Source organism: Uloborus diversus, chromosome 9, assembly GCF_026930045.1.
Source record: "Uloborus diversus isolate 005 chromosome 9, Udiv.v.3.1, whole genome shotgun sequence".
Taxonomy (NCBI): domain Eukaryota; kingdom Metazoa; phylum Arthropoda; class Arachnida; order Araneae; family Uloboridae; genus Uloborus; species Uloborus diversus.
In genome coordinates, this window is record NC_072739.1 from 48,492,819 (window position 1) to 48,514,527 (window position 21,709).

Here is a 21,709-nt window from a genome sequence, read left to right on the forward strand (position 1 = left end):
TCACACATATTGGCAATTGTTTTGTAATGATATCCTTTTGTATTTATTTTTAGTGCTTTGCAACGCAGGGGAGGAGACGGAAATTTGTAAACACAGCATGGAACAAACGGATGATATCGTAGCTCTGAACAAAAAGACAATCAAGGATCTAGAAGAGAAAGTGTAACCAGAAAAATGAAATTGCCGTCTTAAAAACCAAGAACTCTAACTTGAAGGAGGACAATGAAGTCCTTTCAAATGAGTTGGTAAATACCGCATTAGTCCAAGAATTAGAAAATTGTCTTATTAGTCACCATTAAATTTTGGTGATCATGATGTGCCATAAGAATTAAAAAAAACTTAAAAGAGAAGTCGTTGAAAGTAAGCAGTTTATTCCACTATTTGCGAAAATCCCAGTAGTTACAAGTGAATATTCTGTTCTTTTTATTGTTGAATCCGGGTGTCTACCTACTTCAGAGATCACACCGCTGTACTAATAGCGTCAAATAGTGAAGTCTGCTACGAAAATGTTTTTTTTTTTTTTTGCACTAAAGCAAAAACCTTTTTTTATTAACAATATGCTATGGTTTTTATTATTGAAAACTGTGAAATGCTACACAATGGGGACACAGTTTACGCATTTTACCACACTACACACCTACCTACACAATGGGGGCAAAGTTTATGCATTTTTCCCACACTGACAGAAAAAAGAAAGAAACGTTCACTTATATTTGCAATTGTTTTGCAATGATATCCGTATGTATTTATTTTTAGTGCATTGCAACGCAGGAGAGGAGACGGAAATTTGTAAACGCAGCATGGAACAAACGGATGACATCGTAGCTCTGAACAAAAAGACGATCAAGAATCTAGAAGAAAAAGTGTGTAACCAGAAAAATGAAATTGCCCTCTTAAAAGACCAAGAACTCTAACTTGAAGGAGGACAAGTCCTTTCATTTGAGTTGGTAAATACCGCATTAGTCCAAGAATTAGAAAATTGTCTTGTTAGTCACCATTAAAAGTTGGTGATCGTGATGTGCCATAGGAATTATCACACAGTCGTGCTACTAGCGTCAAACAGAAAAGTCCGCTACTATTTTTTTACCACTAAACCTATGATAATACCACTTCCAGGTATTATTATATATTAATTAGGGGTGATAGTGGACACAAGTAAAATAGTCTGAAACTTGAATTTTTCGTAAACTTTGAAAGAGCTAAAGATGATCCCGGTTGTGGCAAAACTCAAACAAAATTTTGAAGGACTAAATAAAATTCGAATAGAATGGAAATTTCAAATATGGAAGAATTTCCAGAGGTGAACGAAGCCCAAATCAAGTGGCTCTACTTCAGTCAGGGCAAAAAATATCCCAACTGATGAAAGAAAAAGCAATGGAGATTGAAACGACCCGGGTGGGGGGGGGGGGGAGAAATGCCAGCAATGGCTCGACAAGCTTAGAGTTTGTAATCATGTAGCTTTGTGCACCGAGTGCGGAAGTTGCAGATTTAGACGAAATGAACTCCAAGTTTGCAAATAACCTTTTCTTTAAACATATAGGTTTTTCCGATTTCCAAATCAGAGGCTGTAATGTTTCTTCTGCAGAAACGATATGGCAATTTTCTTTTACTTGCTTTTTCCCTTTGGAGTCGGTAGACTTCGTGCTCTTATTTGGGAAGGGGAAGTCTTTGCATTATGTCTTCTTGTTGAAAAGTAGAGTCTTGTCTGCATTAACCAGTTAAAAATAACTTGCCTTGTTGTCCATTCTTGGCACAAAGTATGTATAAAAAAGCCTGGATGATAACTGCGATTTTCGAAGTATGGCATAGGTATCTTGACCTCAGGATGATTACAAGGAGGGAGAAACCTTTCGATCAGACCCCCTAAAACGACCTGCAAGCTTGACTTTGGACAACAGGATAGTCAAATGTTGTAAACCGGAGTATCAAAAATATATCCTGAAAATCAATCATCGAACGACAGTGTACCTTCTTGTGAATAGACTAAAAAGGCACCATGCCATTGACGGCGCTATTGGACGGTCTAAATCTGCTTGGAGAGGTTTGGATTCGAGTGGGGCGATTTAATTCTTTGCAATTTTTGACGTGAATTTTGCAATAGAAAATCCGATTTTTTCACTGAACAAGACAAAAACTTAATAGGAGTTTTTGAAGATTGTAGGCATTGAATACGGTAAGACCTTTGAGTGCGAGGATAAAAAAAAAATCACTCCATAGCATGCACGACCACATTATTTCATTGTTGAGGCACTAAAAATTCAGTAATTATTTATAATTTGATATTATTGCTTTGCACTGTTTGACATGAAAGCAAATGCCTTATTTTAACAAGGTGAACTGAATCTGGTAACTGAACTGTTTTACTGGAAAGTTAATTTTAGGAGAATGAAGAAACAAAAAAGTAATATATAAAAGTCGGAAACAACGTTTAAAAAGCACAAATAAAAGACTGAAAAATTTAAAATGCAAACATGTTTCCCATGCAATAGCCTCCTTCCCCAGTGCAATGCAAACAAATGGGATAAAACATGGTCATGGGAGATCTTTGCAATGAGTCTTTTGCAGTTCAGCATACCTCTCCAATCTTAATCGATGGGTTCAAATTTACGTATTCTGATGCGTCAAGTCATGCCTCAGCACTCTCTAAGATCAGATTGGCTCCCCCCTCCCCTTTTGTATTTAAACTCTCCCATGACAGTGTTCAATCCCATTTGCTTGCTTTGCACTGGGGAAGGAGACTATTGCTTCTGAAACATGTTCGCACTAATCTTTTATTTGTGCTTTTAAACATGGTTTTTGACTTTTATCTAAAGAGACAGTTGCTTCATTCAAATGTAGAAGAAATTTTCCCCCATCATGCCTAGATGGGCAATTTTTTAGTAACTAAATAAAAAGCTCTTGTGACTGTAGTAGAAAAAATAAACAACAACACAAATATCATTGCAGATTTAATTTTAAGCTCCTTTTTACACCATTACAAAATACAATGAAAAATGACTATTTCTTTCTAAAACAAAGAACTTGAGCACATTTAAATGCTCTAATTCCAAAAATGATTTCCTTCAAGAGAAAATCAAAACATTTAAAGTTCCAGAAAACTACAAGACACAAAACACTGAATCTTGAAAAGCATATTTTTTTGAATGCAGAAGTTACAATATGATACAGTTCAAAAGAAAAAAAAAGAATATCACAAATATCAAAGTATGTGCTAAACATGTAATAGCATTATTTATATGGCATCTATATCCAAGTCATCGTCTTCTTCACCAGCAGGGGTTTCCTTCTTAGCAGGTTTTGGCATTTCTTTCTCAACACTGATGGATGTACTGATGTGACGATCAGAATACACAACCTAGGAAGCAGAACAAATTGATACAAAATAGACAACTTGAAAAAGAAAAAATACCGTAAGGAGCTGAATATCTTTCTACTTTAAGGAACATTAGCCTCCCCAAACTGTTAACTAATAAATACCTTTGTGCTGAAATGTAAAGCAAGAAATAACCTCAAAAAGCACAAATTGCAGATTACTGCAGAAATGTGTTTCGGCGTAACAAAGCACGTCTTTTCCAATGCAAAAGAAATGCTTTAATATTTTTTGCAAACTATTTCACAGATCTTTAGGTTGCTTTGTTAGGGTAAATTCTAAACAAATAAAACAATACTACTTTTAAGTACTTAACAGTTTACTTTCAAAATGAAGAGATTTTTATTTTGACAACTGCTGTTTGTGTCAATCTTTCTAAGGGTTCTAAAACCTTCAATTTGGTCCACAGTGATGTTTGGTACTTATCATGGGTGCAAGTTTGGTGATGTGTTCAAGACGGAAAATATTTTCAGCCCCCCCCCCACCCACATGCGGGCTTAAGGAAAAATTTGTATGTATAAATGTTGTAGATTTTAACAATGCCAGTTTTGGAATCTGTTTGATTTAAATTTTAAGACTTAAAATTGTAATATTTAAGTGATTTGACATCACAATTCCAAAAAGTCTAAAATCCGGCAATAAAAGGGGGAGAGGGGGGTCTGGGGGTCTCCCCCATAAATTTTTTCAAATTGAAGTCCAAAAAACGCTATGGTAGGCCATTTTGATAAAGTTCAGGGAAAGGAGGGGTTCAGGGACTCTTACATCAATTATTTCAAACTGATAGTCCCAAAATCACAATATTGGGCAACCTTCAAAAAATATTAGAGAAGGGGGGGGGGGGGGGATGCTATGGGCTTTTCCTGAAATTGAAGATTTAAAAACAAATTGTAATTTAAATTTCTTAACGTTTGTACGCTTTTTGAATGCACTATTGATGGAATGAAGTTCAGGAACCAACCTTCGGTAACATTTCGAAATTGAAGTTTCAAAAACGCAATTTTAGACGATGTTGGATAATGTAAGGGGTAAAAGCGTTTGCAGCACCCCACCATTAGTTTTTTGCCGATCGTAAACATTTTTATTGTAGCAATAAAATCGCTTAGGACATAAGAATTTCACTTTTGCAACATAAATCAGTTCTGATCGGAAAGTCTACCCAAGGTAGCGCTAACAAACTAGAAAAGAAGGAAAGGTGGGGGAAGGGTAAAGCCGACTAATGATAATGAACTGTCACTATTCCCCCACACAGTCTTCAATTGAAAAAGAATTCTTTTATAAGATAGAATTAGCAATAAAAAATCGCTTCAGTGAAGTAGATATATTTTTTAAACAAGGTACCCTTTCCAACATTCATTAATTAAAAAAAGAAATAGGGGAACCGAATCCTAACCCCAGGCAGGGTTCCCGAATCACATCCCTCTTAAGGCACTCAAATATAGTCTAAAAGTGGAGCTTTAAATATTTCAGCATCAGAGAATTTTCGGAAGAGAACCCTTCCTCTGAATTCACCACAAATGTCCTAAATTTCAATTTTTAAGGCTTCAGTTTCTAAATTGTTTTGTAGGAATAGTACCCCTCTTACCTACAAACATGACTTATGACCGCCTAAAAATTTTAATACTTTAATTTTGGAAACTTTTTTAAAGAATCTTCCTACATCCTTCCCCCTTAAGTCAATCAAAGATAGCCCAAAACAAAGCTCTAAAAATTTCAGAAACGAAAATATTTCGGGCGGAGGGTGCGGAATACCCCCCTCCTCTCATTGTGTTTACTAAATGCAGTGTAAGTTTTTGTTTAAGGTTAATTTTTCTATTGAGAGAGCAACTCCCTTCCACACATCGCCAATGACAACCCAAAGTTTTAAGACTTCAATTTCGAAAACGTTTCGAGAAAGACCCCTGAATTCCCTAACTCTTAACTCACTCAAAAATAGCTAAAATAGCATTTCAATACTTCCGGGAGAGAGACCCCCCCCCCCCCCCCCCCCGAACTCTTTCCTCTAAGTTCACTAAATTTTACTTAAATTTACGGTTTCCCCTTTTCATCACCGAAGATTTAAGAATTTAAATTCTAAAACGTATTGAGAGAAAGCCTTCGAATTCCCTCATCTTAAGTCCTCCAAAGATTACCTAAAGCTGAGTACTTCAGCTTTGAATATTTTTTGGGAAAGGAGAACCCCGAACCCCAAGATGGTCTTAAGTTGCGCTTTTAAGACTCCAATTTCGGAATTTCGCCTAAAGAGAGCGCCCTCCCTCCCTCTTAACATTGCCAAAGACAGCATGAAAGTTTTAAGACTTCAATTACAAACACTTTTCGGAAGAGGATCTCAAATGCCCTTTAACTTAAGTCATTTACGTATAGCCTCAAATAGTTTTTATTACATCAGCTACAAAACATTTTCATGTTAAAACACCAAAACCATCTCTCATAAATTCACCAAAGATTGCCTAAATTAGTGTTTTTAAGTCTCCAGTCTTCGATTTTTTTTAAAACCTCCCCCTCCCCGCTTTTACATCATTAAAGACAGCCTAAAACTTTTTGACTTTTAAATGTTTAAGGGTTTGCAGAGGAGAAATATCGAACCACTCCTAGCTTCAAAAATATTTTCAATTCAGTCTTTCGATATTTTATACTGTAACCCGTGAGTAACCCCCCACCCCGATAGATTATCCAAGATATCAACGTTTTAAAACCAACATTTTAATTTGCGAACAGATTACCCTCTTTGCAAGAGCAGCGTTTTTTCACAAACTCGTGCTCCGTTATTTTTCTTCTTTCCTTTCTCTCTCTCTCCCCCCCCCCCCAATATTCCCAGTCTAGCGAGTGTTAGATTCAATGACAGAATTTAGTGTTTCCTCAAGTCTTTGTCAAAAATGCAGGAACGGTTGCCCATCGGTGTTTCCAACCAGCAACTCCTTGGTCAATGCAGTGAGTTGGAAATAACAGAGCTACACCTAAAAAAAGTGAAACGGCGCGAGTCGAAAAGCCACTCCTCCAAAAGCACGTTGCAAACAAAACGAGCCCATGGCAGAAAACCGAGAGAATGTCGATGTAAATTCGTGGTTATGGAACGGTCCAGTAATATTAAAGCATATTTTTCAAACACTCATTTTTTCTTTTTTCATAAAAAACTAAAAGAAAGTCATCGAATTTCTTTTCGTCATCGAATTTTTCCGTCCCGACCTCCGTCTCGGAAATTTTGTCAGGACGGAAATCCGTCCTGAGATGGAAGGTCTTGCACCCATGGTACTTATAATAGGCTGAACATAAACTAGATAAAAATGTCCAGTTATGTGATCATGAACTCAATCAGAACTCAGTCTAGCTCATCTTCTGCTGAAAGTTTTATTTTGCATGTAAGTAGTTTCAGTGAAACTTTGCACATAGATTAAGACAGCTTTAGAAAAATTTGACATATTATGAAGTGTTTTCCACTTACTTCCACTGCTTCTTCATCATCATCATCTTCATCACCACTAGATTCCTCTTCCTCTGCTTCTTGAAGCCATTTGATGAAAGGTTTGGCTTTCTCGTGAATTTCTTGTGCTACATCTTTGTTTACATACTTTTTAGATACCTAAAGGGAAAAAATGATATATGCATGATATAATTTATCATCTGACATATTTTACAAACATAGATCAACTTCAATAGGCTAAGAAAACCTTTAGACAAATTTGAAAATCACAAAACTAGATATTTCAGAGAAACTTTCAAAAATGATAATTTCTTACCTTTTGTGACCAATCAATTAATACTTCTTCCTCCAAAATATCAGTGTCATAAAATAATTTCAGGATGTGCGGAACTTTGTTCATCAAAGAATCTTTGTGCAAATTTATTACTTGCTCCAAGCCACCAAGCAAATATTTCTGGGCCTTGTGGTTTCCATGAGTAAACTGGAAATAAAGTTTTGAAAATTAAAATACAGCTGCAAAAACTTAAATATTAGCCAACATTTCTTTAAACTCCTTTTGTTAAATGAAAACTTTAAATAAGAAAACAAATTTGTTTTCGAAATTTCTCATTAAATAACTTAACCATTCAAATTAAGGGCCATTCCACAGAAAACTGTAATTTCGTCCCATACGTCAAACCTCATATATACTTCATTACATCTTCATCTGTCCAGCAGGTCAAACTTTTTAACATTGGCTTAGAAGACCCAGTGGCATACCTGCCAACCTCCGAGAAAAAATCCGGAGGATTTTTTAATTTTTATCCACGAGATTTTAACGCAAAATAAAATCAAACAGGACACCTACCCTCTTTACATTTAACAATATATTAGTTATGAATTTCATATTAATTGAACTTACTTTCGTTTAGTAAATATTACTTTTGTTTGGAAATAACATTTGTTACTCATCTCAAAAAAAGAACGAAGCAAAAACAGCTCGAATTGAGAGAATGAGAAGATAATTGGCGCCGAAATTGTGCCCCCAGTTGCCCGCCGCGACGCTTGCTTTGATTGGATCCCGATGAAGTCATGCACTGTATCACTCAGTGACGTCATAATCTTGCCTCGCTTCTTCTCCTGCCATTCTCTTACGGCAACCTTTCCTTGGCTACTTGGCCTAAAACGTGGTGCCGCGTTCCACAAAAGTATCTTTAGCGCCAAAATTGGCGAGATAAATATTTTTCCTACAAAACGTGAAAAATCCGGAAGATTTTGCTCATAACCGGAAAAAACGGAAATGGACATAAAAATCCGTAAAACTTCCGGGAAATCCGGAAGGGTTGGCAGGTATGCAGTGGACTAAAGATGAGTTTGGGCTCATTTTTGAGAGCCCGGGTCTGAAAATTTGTAACCGAGCCCGAGTGACATTGTCTCGGACCAAAATCCGAGCCCGCCCGAGCCTGAAGGAAACTTTGTGTCAAAAACCAAGCCTTCTACAGTCTGACATGATCTCTCTGTTAATGAAAAATGTTACATCAAACGTTCTTCATTAACAAAGAGAAGTTTCTAAATTTTCTTAAAATGCTCCACTTCAAATGCATTACTGTATGACAAATTGCAATAGAAATCGCAAAAAAAATGCTATAAATAAGCATTATTTTTTTTGGGGGGGGGAGGGGGGTATATTTGACATTGATTGAACTGATTTAAATGTTCCTTTCATTTTCAGACAGTAGGAAAATGTTTATTTGCTTTGAATTTGTATGGAGATTGAATATCTGTGCTTGAGCCTGAACCCGAAACCTATTTTCGGTTCAAGAGCCCGCTTCAGGCCCGAGCTCGGGCTGTCGGGCCCAGCCCGTCTCATCTCGACAGTAGACCTACTCTATACAGATAAGGATGTCGAAGTTGCAAAGGCTGTTTAAGACAGCTTCGGAGTCATATAAATGCACATTACCATAGACACGACATCAATGATTTACATGAACCATCACGTGAGGGGAAAAAGCTATTACTTTTTCGTGGAACGGCATAATACATATTTTTTTTTCAATGGTTCAACTAATATTTCTGAACAAATGAGATGTTACCTTCGCATTGGAATATTTGCTCTCGAAACCTACAATTTATTTTAATATTAATATATTAATAGAGTAACAATATTAACTAATTCAAAAGCTAGTTACAAGAGGTGGACTTAGAATGTCCCACACATGCAAATAAGTTACAAAATAACAAAATTGCTTCATAAAAAATACAACTACAGCAGGAGTATTCATTTGCATCAACTGTGAAGATTAAAAAAGTTGCTTATCCCTGTTAAAGTAAAATATTAAGAGATGACAAAATGTTAATGTTAGTTCGAGTTTTTGTCCCGCATGTAATGGCCCTTTAACATAAATCAAAATACAGAGCTAAAACATTAAAAAGCTACTAACATTGAAAGATAATAATTAGGGAGACATAAGTAGGTTTGGTCATGCCGACAGTTACACTTCTTAAATATATTATTTTTCAAAATAAACTAACCTTCAGGACTTTTTCTACACCTGTATTATTAAATTAGCCCTTTTATTTTCAAAATGAATTTAATAAGATAAAAACTAGCTAATTTTCAACAGCAACCTCATTTTTAGCTGAGTTTGGAAGCAAAAACTCTAGGTTTTTTAACAAACATTGAGATTTGTTGCAATTCAGTGCAGATTTTTCACCCCTACAGTAAGAAGTTGTGCCATTTGTGATGGCTGTCCCAAGAGCAATGTGACAAATAATTTATGACCCAATGAAAAAATAAATTACATCCCTTCCAAAGGAGCAGGCTGGCTGTATTAGATGTTTTCTTTAAGCAATTAATTAGCTTACAATTTTAAAACTTACTCTTAGAAACAGGAGCCTATGAGTCTTAACTTCTTGAAGTATGTGCTCCCCAAGTAACAATTCACATAAGACCAGTACAGCCTTGTCTTTAATGTCAAGTCTCTCAGCCTCACCAACCAATTCTTTTTGCAGGTTTTCAATGGTTCCAGTTTCTTTGTGTTTCTATAATTTCAAGAAATAAAGTTGTAGGCAATTAAAATCATTTAAGCTTATTTCATATGCACAGCACACATACAACAATATGAAATTTATTCTGCACTCACCTTAACAAATTCATAGAATAAATCAAGTCTTTCTTGAGGGGATTTTTCCAAGTCATCGTTGAGCATTAATCCTTTGGCTCCGGATGAAAGACTCTCCATGCGTCTAGCTACAGCTTCAGCATCCGTATCATCACACCAATCATCATCATCATCCTATAAGGAATAAAATAAAGATGTATGCCCCAAAGCAGAATACTTTACGATGCTCTGCAATGTAAAATCTTTGACCAAAATTTTTCTGCAAGTACTTCAAGCATTGTACACGAAAAAACATGACATTTTCACATCACCCCTCATCTTTGCTTGCAATGATAGAATTTTTGAAACTTTAAAATTGCAATACAGTCAAACTCTCACTCAGAATGGTTTGGTTGGTACAATTAGTCTATAGGAACAAAACTCTTTCAACGGGCTAACCCCGTTAAAAGCGAGCAATATTTTGAGACTCAAAATTTTCTTTTGACTTCCAACTCAGTTTATACTTTCTTGGAAAAATTCCTTTAATAAATTAAATGATATAAGTCTTAAAAACAAGTTATGATGTTTATTTTCATTTGAGGAGTAGAGAAGCATTTGAATGCAGAGTGAAGTAGAGAATGCATTTGCGACAATAACGACAAACATAACATATTTGAAGCAGGGTTGGCAAGTTTCTGCCAAGGCGGTTAAAGCCACTGGTAGAAACCGGTTAAAACCGGCATGGCAAAAACCACTTTCTGCCACATTTGCGGCAGAAACTGGCAAAAACTCACAAAATGACAAAAATTAATTACTGACATACAATAGAAAATGCATGAAAAAACATAATTAGTTGTTAACCCCAAAGCGCACTTTAATTACAATATCTTCACAGTTAAAACTTAAATGTGACATTGGTTTAACCCTGCAGTTGCCTCTTAGAAAGGTGTTTTCTAAAATTTGAAGTTTCTCAATTTAATGTGCACAAGCAAGAAATTCTAGAATATTCTTGCTACAGAAGAGCTAGTAGGCAATGCATCAAGGAACAAGCAATGTTTGTGAAACTTTCATCTGTTGTATATTTTTCTAAACTAGTCCACCATGTAGTAACTGGGGTAATGGTAAACATTTGACTGGAAAAATGAGTTTTGGGAAATAGGGCCAATTTTATAAAGCAGTGACATAGCAACAAAATCTATGTTAATATTGGCAAGTAAAATTCTGGCACTTTCTTGAAGCACACAACAATTTCAATCACAAGCAATTTAGATGAAGCATATAAGCAAGCAAATTACAATCAGTGATGCCAGCTTAATTCTGTATGTTACTCCTATTTCCTGAGCACCGGTATTATTTCTCGTCCTTTGTTATATTAATCCAAATTTTTCGAGCATCTGCAATTGAAAAGATCATTTTCTGAACTAAATCAAGGGCACTAGCACAGGATTTTATTTTTTAAAATGATGCTCTACTTTCCAAGTCAGGGCTGTGAATGACAATGCTTTTTGGACCACAAATATTTCTCGAACTAGTAATATAAGAGATAAGACAGTGAAGCAAAATAACCAACATCTTTGCTAGGACCACAAATATTTCTCGAACTAGTAATATAAGAAATAAGACAGTGAAGCAAAATAACCAACATCTTTGCTACTGTTCAAAAATGATTTAAAGGGAAAAAACAAAGCAAATATGAATGCATTAGATGATTTTTAGCACTAACAGGGGTAGAAGTGATCGACTTGTCACATATAGGACATTTTCCACAAAAAATATAGGACAAATATAGGACACATTATATGAATAGTTTCGCTATGAAAAAAGAAATAATACATACATATTATTTATTTATTCTTATCAATGATTTTTTAAAAAAAAAAACCATCAAACAAAATTATAACTTACACCTGAAATGACTTTCCTGTAGTTGAAAGAATAATTTTTGAAAAAAGTGTACTTTGTAGACAAAAAAAAAAAAGAACAAAGTGAAATTTATTGGTAATTAACACAGCAACTCACAATTTTTGCGGGGATAGAAGTGTCACAAACATAGCTTATATAAATAAATAAAAACCCTCTTTGTGTTGAGAACTAACAGGAAATAACCAATGCTTTGTAGCACAAACAGATATTTTGTTCTATAAAATTCCACAAAAAGAAAAGTTGCAAAAAGACTATTATGACATTCCGATCAGAAAATGCACTGAACACAAAAATATACCCGCGAAAACAAAACCCAAAAAAAAAAAAAACCACGAAAGCAAAACCAAAAAAAACCACGCTGGAAAACAAAACAAACTGCTGTTGCCAAACGCAAAATTCTAAAACCAACTTCAGAATTCGTTCTCGAAACTCCACCCACTACAGTGACGTCATATTGCTGTGGCCAATGAGAGTAGATGCCTGTTGCAGGATTTAGTGAGTTGTGTTTTTTAATTTGCAAATTCGTTTGCACACGTACTTTCGACGAAAAATCCGAAGTCAGATAGTTTGTTGTTTTAAAGAAATAAATTGGATAAAAAACAGGAATATAGGAAATATAGGACATTTTCCAAAAATATAGGACGATTTTCATACTTTTTTTTGAAAATATAGGATATATAGGACCACTTCGACCCCTGCACTAACTTGCTTTTTTACGAGCACTTGGTTTTAACAAGCAAATAACGCACTCCCTTGGCACTCGTTATAAGCGAGTTTGACTGTAACAAAGGTGCAAGTGGACCCACGCAAAATTTTCTGAAAACCGTGAAAGTTTTGGAAGCTTGAAACCCCCCCTCCCATAAAAACTATTTAAACATGCATACTCATATTCAATCATTAAAAATTGAACAATAAAAAAATTTTCAATAATATAATTTTTCAGTTTCAGAATGTAGCCAGACAAAATTTTTGAAAACGGCAACACAAAATTTTCGGAAAAGTCGAATTGCAAACACCCCCTGAACTGTACCAATTTTTCCTTGCACAAATTGATCAGCATGGAAACTGGATAGTTGGCAAGTTTGTAATGCTATTCTTTGCAAATGCATAAGCATTTTGGTCACACAACTTCCTTCTAACACCATTTGTGGTTTAATTTGCTGATCAATTTAGTTGTTGCTATTTGAAGTCATTGAAACTCTTTTATGATAGTGGCAGCTATAAGAACTGTAATATTTCAAATGATCAATCTTTAGCTCATGTCTTCAAACAATCATATGGGGAGGCAAGAACCCATGGCAAGCAAAACCATTGAAGGCTGAAAGCTATATGACAATCTAAATATTTTAGTTTGAAAAAAAAATCTGAACATTTTGGTCTGAAGTCATAGCCATAAAACAAGACTTAGAAAACACAACAAATACAGTTAAACACTTGGCAGCTCAGGTATAAATTGCAAAGAGAAATACTAACTCAAGCAATTACCATTTTTTGATTTGCTTTTTCTTCCTACAAATTAGTTACGTCTTAAGATAAATACCTTTGTGGTTTGTGCTGAACAGTAAAGTAAGAAAAACGTTAAAAAAAAAAACACAAATTTGCCAATTACAGCAGACACGTGTTTCGGCGTTACAGGGAATGCCATTTTCAATGCAAAAAGTAATGAACTTATGGATGAAAAGAAATCCGACAAAAGTCTTGTCCGATTTCTTTTCGTCCATAAGCTCATTACTTTTTGCATTGAAAAATCAGTTCATTGTAACGCCGAAACATGTGTCTGCTGTAATTGGCAAATTTGTGCTTTTTTTAACGTTGTCTTACCTTACTTTAGTTATGTCTTGTCTTGCCTTCCGATTAATGTTCAAAGGTTACAGCCACCACTATACATTTTAGGCTATAAGACACAGATATAAATAATATACCTCTTTTGAATGCCAATAATGGAAACTTACCTTTTCAGGAGACCCATTCTCAAGATCTGAATCATGATTAGGGCTATGAGATCCACTATCATCACCATTTTGATGTTTTTTAGGAGTTTTATCATCCTTTGTTTTCCGTTTACTCTTCTTAGTAGATGAACCAGTTTTAGTTGGATCCTAAAAATGAAAAAATAAGTTTTTAATCAACTTTCATAGTGCAATAGACCAGCGGTTCCCAACCTTCTTTCTCTTGCGAACCCCTTTCAAAATTCGAAGGAAGTTAGCAAACCCCTTGTGTAATAAATAAGTAACATGTAAAAAAAATTTCACTCGCAATAATATTAGGGAGCATTTTTAGTGTGATGCTGCTCTTTAGTTCATAACAAAAACATAACTGCAAAAAGAAAAAAGGACAAACATTTCGACAAACTAAAGTGATAGCTTGAAGATGAATGCAAAACTAATTCATTTAAAAACAAACCCAGTGATTATTTTTCATTGGGCTTCAGTCAACTTTAAGAAAAACTTAATGGGATGGTTGTGGAACAAAAGGTCAAAGTTGGGCTTAAATATATAACGGTTTCAGTTTTGCATTGAATTAAGCATTTAATTTGCTTCTTTATCTAACCCTATAAGTTAAAAATCCTACACTTTTGTCCAAAAAGTTTATAAAATTCAAAACTTCCTTTTACGATACAATAGTACATTTAATGGTAACACTAAATGATAAGTCAACTAAAGAATGATCTTTAAACATACCTTTCATTAAACAGTCTCAGATTAACTAAATGATCTTTTTTCTACCAGCAAAATTTAAAAGGTCTCTAAATTAACATCCTGTTGAAAAGGACTACGACAGGGTGGCGACAGGAACTGTGAAAAAAAGTTCCCTGACTTTTCCCTGATTTCCCTGATTAAGTTCACCAAATTTCCCTGATTTACGTTACCAATGATAATGGTTTTCTTTCTTTACTCTACTTGAAATTCATTGCATGTTTGTATAAAATGCAGTATTTTAAACGTTTTAAGTTATGTAAAGTTGTTGAACTAAAGATATATTTTAAAAAGATGCTACTTTTTTTAATAAAATGGTTAAAAAAAAGACAATTTTTTTTTGGGGGGGGGGGAGGGGGAACAACCTACAATACAGCATATTAAATTTTTATACATGGAAAGATTATAGAAAATTTAAAAAAAAAAATACTTTACTTCCAGAAACCACTTAGCATAAGAATTTTAAGAAACTATTAAAATTACTTTTAAAAACATGTGTATTTATGATAGAACTAAAAAGTAATTGAAATTATTTTGAACTAAGTTTTCAAACAGTACTATAATGGTTACAAGAATAACAAGTAATAGTGAAAGAATAGATGTAATTATTCTTATATAACTAATTGACATATTTATGCAAAACAGATGAATCCATTTGACAACCGTTCATAGGGAGCTTTTCTCTAATCAAGAACATAGGTTTTAATGAATGAATACAGTATTTTAACAATAAAAAAATAAAGATATTTACTTAAGTACACAAGTTAACTCTATTTCAAATGATTTCAGTATGTAACGAGAAAAAAATCTTAGATTGCTTTTGTAACAAACAACTTTGAAATGCAAGGGAAAGAAAAGAAAAAAAAAGCAATTAGTTAATTTTAAAATATATAAAAGAAGAATACAACTTGGTTATAAAATTAAAGAATCACTAAAGTCTGAAGGAAAGAAAACCTTTATAATCTGCGGTGACAACAAATAGTATAACGGCAAAAAACGAAGTTTTTTTAATTGAAAGTTCAATTTCAGCAATAAAATTAAAAACGCAAAGAAGTAATAACTTTCAAGCTTTTATAGTATTAATTCAAAAAACAAAGCTTTCTTCGTGAAATCGTGATTAGAGTACGCTAATTACTTCAAGACAATGGAATAAAGGCAAAGGAGCTAAGGCATAATTGAAGGCTTCCTCTTTGCCTGTATAGTTGTTTATTTTACGTAGCATCGAAAGCGTAAAAGGAAATTTCAAGCTAGGTAAAATAAACAACCTAAAAGACACAAAAACAATCTTAGGAGTTCATCCTGTGGTTAATAAGTAACATTCAATACTTTAACGTTGAGGAAAAAAGATGCATAAATATGCGGCAGTGTATAATCGCACCTCATTAATTTTACTTTTTTTTGAACAGATAATTGGTGGAAAATGCGTAGGGAATTAAGATTACTTAATTTTGTAAAGCAAAAAAAAATTTTTTTCCTCCAAAAATTAATTTTCCCTGATTTTGTTATTTTTTCAAAATTTCCTGATATTTCCCTGACTTTTCCCTGATTAATAAAGTTCCCTGACTTTTCCCTGATCTCCCTGATTTCCCTGATCTGTCGCCACCCTGTACGACTCTACTTGTTTGATAGTTTCTTTGCTACATTAATCATTTGAATGCCGAGGAATTTTCTTGCCTTTATACCGAACGTGCAGAATAAAATGCAAAATTCTTATTTGTCTTTATTTTTGAGAAACAATAAAAACGCCTATAAGTAAGTCTGATGACAGCATAAAAGGTAATTTTTACTAAAAAAATATGTTTACTTATTACAAGAGAATTTTTCTACACAAATTTCATGAATTCCTTTTTTACGTTAAGAGAAAATTCAAGTTCCAAGGCTAATTTTATTAATTTTTTTCTACGTACCCTCACACTGTTGCAAGTTTTCACCCAGGAAATATTGAGTTGCGAACTATTTCTTCTCTTTTTCGTCAGTTTGAAGAACATTTTAATTTAGGTTATGTGAAAATTTCCACAATAAACAGTAGCGAAATCGCAATTCTAAGCATTTTCGGTAATTAACTGTAAATATTTCAGACTTTCCCATATGCTCTGTGAAATATTTCCATCAAATTTAATGGAGTTTTCTGATAAAAAGGTAGAGAAAACCAAAACATTTGTATGCTTTCATTGCGTTCAAAATTTGAACCTCTTCAAAATGGCTTCAATTCTAACATATGCTCAATGAAAACGTAAGAACTGGCTCCTTGTAATGACACTAAAATTTACAAAATTTGTCAGTAAGTATGCTAACATTTGCGTTCAAAGAGTAGGGTCTGGTGGGGTAAAGTGGTCATAAAATCGTAGGTTTTGAACTTAGGTGGATAATAAAAACAATAAATTCTTTAAACACTTCAACTTTTTTTGTTGTTATTTTACATTGCATTATTAAAGAACACGGTACATTGCATTTCAGAAAAAAAAAATTGAATTTAAGTAGTTTTATAACACTTTCATTTCCCCTTGTATTTATGACCACTTTACCCCATGGGATGGGGGAAAGTGGTCATAGCATGGGGTAAAGTGGTCATAGTTTAAAAAAACTGCAAAACCGTTACAAATAACCCTAATTTTTGTATATTTCGGTTATTTTTATAGTTACAAGTATATGTACGAGTATATACGGGTATACACGAGTCTACTATACGTGTCGTGTAGACATGAGTAAACATGTTCATATATGAATAGATACATGTATACATCAGATGCATGCACATGCCTACTCAAGTATATACGTGTATACACGAGTGTATACACGTATACACTCACGCATGTATACGTGATTGCCTATAGGAGTGTATACGTGTCTCCGTGGTTGGAAGTAGCGCGCTACAAGTAGCGACGCTACTGTAGTAGCTACATTTTTTAGTAGTTTGTAGTGTAGCGCACTTCTTTCTTAAAAAGTAGAGTAGCGAGTAGTTCGATACAAAAAAAAGTAGTTTGTAGCGACTTCTAGAAACTACTTTTAAATAAATTTTCAAAAAAAAAAGGAAGGAAAGAAAAGATGTTTCAAGCGAATCTGACGGGTGCAAGTTTTACGCAAATATAACTTGTACCAATCAAATTTGTAAGACTCTGAAAAATTCGAGCTAACCTCAAACATATTATTTTGGTGCCATACGTTCCATCTATTGACGCCGTTCCATTTATTGACTTTCAACTTTTAATCCTTTCCTGAAGCGAATACAATAAAACCTGTGAAGTTGACCACCTGTCCAAGTTGACCGCTTTTTTCAGGCACGGAATTAGCCCTTATCGTATAAATCAACCTCTCTAAGTTGATCATCTGTTTAAGTTGACCACTAAAGTAGTGCACCGCGAGTGGCCAACTTACACAGGTTTTACTGTATTACTAAAAATCGTAAAAAATGCTTCGAATGACAAATTGGCCAATTAAAGGAAGGAAAAAATAAATAATTCTTAGTAAAATTCCATGTTCAAATGAGCCAATATATTAGTCTAAACCACTTTTTGAATTCTTTTTGTTCAATCCTCAAACGGTGTGTATGTGTGTGTTTTTATTTATTTATTTTTTAAAAAGTAGCGAAGTAGCGACTACATTTCAAAAGTAGTTTGTAGTTGCTACATTTTGAAAAAAGTAGTTGTAGTTGTAGTTAACTACATTTTTCATAAAGTAGTTGTAGTTGTAGTTCGCTACAAAAAAAATGTAGTTTTTCCAACCACTGACGTGTCTACATGAGTATATACGTGTCATGTGTATATGCGAGTAAAGTGTAGAAAAGAACATCATATGCGTGTTTTGCGCTTGTATCTCGAGTATATGCGTGCATACCTGAGTATATACGTGTACAGTCGACGGATATACGCATATATAAGTGTACATACATACTTATACGAGTAAACACGAGTTAATTCGTGGATATATCCAGTGCATGTTTGTACGTGTCTACTCACGTAAATATATATGAAAGCACGAGTATATTCGTATGTTTACGTGTAAACACGAGTATATACCTGTTAGACGTATATACGTGCATTTACGTGTATACACCAGTACATGTATCCACGTATATCCACGAGTATATCCGCTAATATAAATGTATGCTTACAGAATGAATCCAAGATTGTTTGCAAAATCTAAGTGGTGTGAAAGGGGAGGATAAGAAGCAAAGAATCATAAGGAACTTATCGTCGCTGACGCGCTACATGCACAAAAGGTCAGAAACTGACGTTAGCAAAACAGGTCGTAAATTTGCTACACGAAGATGATTTTACCCGACATTTTAGTTTTTAAGACATATTTAGAGCAGTTGTTAAAAGTTACGGCCTGTAGTAGTTCTAATACACGCATCGCAACGAAGGTGCAGCGACTGTTGAACGTTTTTCAAAAGTCTCGTAATTGCAACAGAGTGATTGCGATGCATGTATTACAGCTGCCGGCCGCAAATTTCATCAATAACTTAAAAATTTTCTTAAAACCTAAAATGTTGTATAAAATTGTCTTCGTGTAATAAATTTGTGACATGTTTTGCATCCATCAGTTTCTGGCTTTGCGTGCATGTAGCGCGTCAGCCTTGAGTTTGGTTCTGGATGTTTCTTATGATTCTTGCTTCTTGTCCTCCCATCTAACACCTTTTAGTAATTTGACCAAGAGTTTAGACTCACCCTGTATACATGTATATCATATACTTGTATGCAAGTGTCTACTCGAGTACGAACGCGTATATACGTGTCTCCCTGAGTATATAATTGTTCGTATATATACGAGCATATAAGCGGGAATATACGTGTATAGTCGAATGTATATCTGTATAGATAAAAAATACTTGCAGATACCCAAATACGTGTTTATTGGTGCATTTATGTGAGTACGTATACATACGTGCCTACACGTGTATATGCGTATACATACGCATATACTCGTATATTTAACCCTGTTTATTGTAAAAACAATACATATTAAGTGAAATTAATATTTAATTTATATCTGCCTTATACTTAAAGATTTAGTGACTTTAGAAGAACAATATTCGTTAAGCCTAATATTATGACCACTTTACCCCATCTTACTTAAATTGTTCTAACAAATTATTCAAAATAGGTTCAGCTAACTGCTAATGAGTAAGAGTTCTTGAGACATGTAGGAAGCTTCCTGTGCAGTCAATCTGTTCATAATTCTAACAAACAAAATTTCCCAAGAAAGTTAAAAAAGGTGTTTAGATTTTAAGAATTTTCATATTTACACAAAATATTTTTTTTACCAAATAAAATTTTGCCAGTTGTAAAATTTTGTATTCAAAATATAGTTTATAAATGCACTACCCTAAAATAAAATTTTCATATTTATTCGAACATTAATTTCCAAGCTATAGCCATTTATTTGAATTATGACCACTTTCCCCCATTGACCACTTTCCCCCACCAGACCCTATCGAATGTGCAAGAGACAACGCTTAAACTTGAGATTTAATCTCAAAAATTTTTAAATTCTGCCATTGCAGAATTATTTTCCGTAATCCCCTTTATACTTCTCACGAACCCCCCCAAGGGTAGGCGAACCGCCAGTTCAGAACTGATGCAGTCAACTCTCCTTTTATGTGGGGATTACGTTCCAAGGAAATACTGCACAAATCAAAACCACGTAAATAAAGACTTAAGTGTTAAAATATAAAATAGGGGTTAGTTTCCTCAGATGAAAAAAAAAACTGAAATCTTGAAAGAGGGAAAAAATTGCCTGTTTACGATGTAGCATCCGTGTAAAATCTAGACTCAGCAGCGCAAAATAAAAATGCCAAACCTTAGAACACATATAATCAAATCAGCACAAAACGGGGGTCTACTATAGAATTGAAATATCAATATGATCTTTTAAACTATCAAAAACTGCGGGGGTTCAGAGTGGGAATTTTAAAAAAGTAAAAACATCTTTATTTTGAACCATGAGCTTCATTTTTGATTACATCGTTCCAGGCTGCAACACTCCGACACAAAGCTATTTTCTGCTTCTTATAGGATAATAGGAATTCCTACTTTCTTAAATTGCAGAATATTTAGATTTATATATTGTGAATTTCCCTTCCATCCCCATTTTCCAAAATTCCCTCTTTTGTAAGATTATGAAGAAAGAATGAAGAAAACTCGTTTTATCAATTAGAAATTCTAGGACGTAATTTAAAACTAACAGCCACCAATTTTGAGCGCTATCTGCTATGCTTGGACGGAAAATAATTCTGAAATATTCTTGAGAATAATTTTCAGAAAACAAATATGCCATAAACATGTTTATACAACAAATCCATCTAGTCTTATAGAATGAAATAACCACTGATACCAGAACCAGTCTGATACCACTCATGATTAGAATATTTTTAAAAACTTATTCAATTCAGAAAATTAAATGATCCACCAACTTAATTTTTTAAAAGGTCAGTTTTCAAGCTATGAATCAGATGCTTGCCTTTCTACATCAATTTGAGTGCTTGGGAAAGACTGGGCTCACAAAGGTACAATTGTTGTGTCTCGCATACCGGATGTCAGAAGTAGTGATGTACCGCATATTGGAGGAAAGATCTGTATCCCTATCGGTTACGTTTTTGCCGGATCAACAGATTTTTACATTCCTAAATTTCGACACATATTTAGAATTCTGAATATATGTATGCATAATACTCTATTAAATTCCACAATGGCAGTTTCAGACTTACTCCTACATCCACTGGACAAGCTAAAAATAATTTCCCCTTTTAATCATAAATGCTAAGCTCTCCAATTTCTCCCAACTGTCCCCATATCATTAGCGGAGACTTTTTTTTAAGGATAAATCAATTTTTAAGAATAAATGATTTCTTGATTATGATGTCGCCATACTTTTTGAAGAAATGGGGTAAAAAAAGAAGTAAAATAAAATAGTTTAAAAAACTAAAAAACACGCTTTCGTAGCAAAATGAACTAAAAAGTAAAAAATAATCTTTGGATGATAGTAGTTGACCAATCACTTAATTTTAATGTAATACAAAAAATGTGGGGTGTTGTCTATTTACATTTTTGCATGGACAACAAATGGAAGAAATTCAAGAAATGATAAGCCCCCCAGACTTTTTTGTATTACATTAAAATTAAGTGATTGGTCAACTACTATCATCCAAAGATTTTCACTTTTTAGTTCATCTTGCTACAAAAGTGTTTTTTTAGTTGTTTAAACTATTATTTTATTTTCTTCT

General features: G+C 34.0%; 1 protein-coding gene across 2 annotated transcripts in view; it reads right to left on the bottom strand.

Annotated features, from left to right (window-relative positions):
* Positions 1-2,935: 2,935 nt before the first annotated feature.
* The window catches only part of LOC129229395 (eukaryotic translation initiation factor 5-like), a 48,555-nt gene continuing 29,781 nt past the window's right edge, over positions 2,936-21,709 (bottom strand). For both annotated transcript variants that reach the window (XM_054863693.1, XM_054863694.1), the window contains exons 8-13: positions 13,744-13,890; positions 9,911-10,063; positions 9,648-9,809; positions 7,105-7,269; positions 6,810-6,947; positions 2,936-3,355 (exon numbers count right to left, since the gene is read on the bottom strand). In XM_054863693.1, the coding sequence (XP_054719668.1) occupies positions 3,233-3,355; positions 6,810-6,947; positions 7,105-7,269; positions 9,648-9,809; positions 9,911-10,063; positions 13,744-13,890 (888 nt within the window). In that variant the 3' untranslated portion in view covers positions 2,936-3,232. The remainder of the gene's footprint in view (positions 3,356-6,809; positions 6,948-7,104; positions 7,270-9,647; positions 9,810-9,910; positions 10,064-13,743; positions 13,891-21,709) is intronic.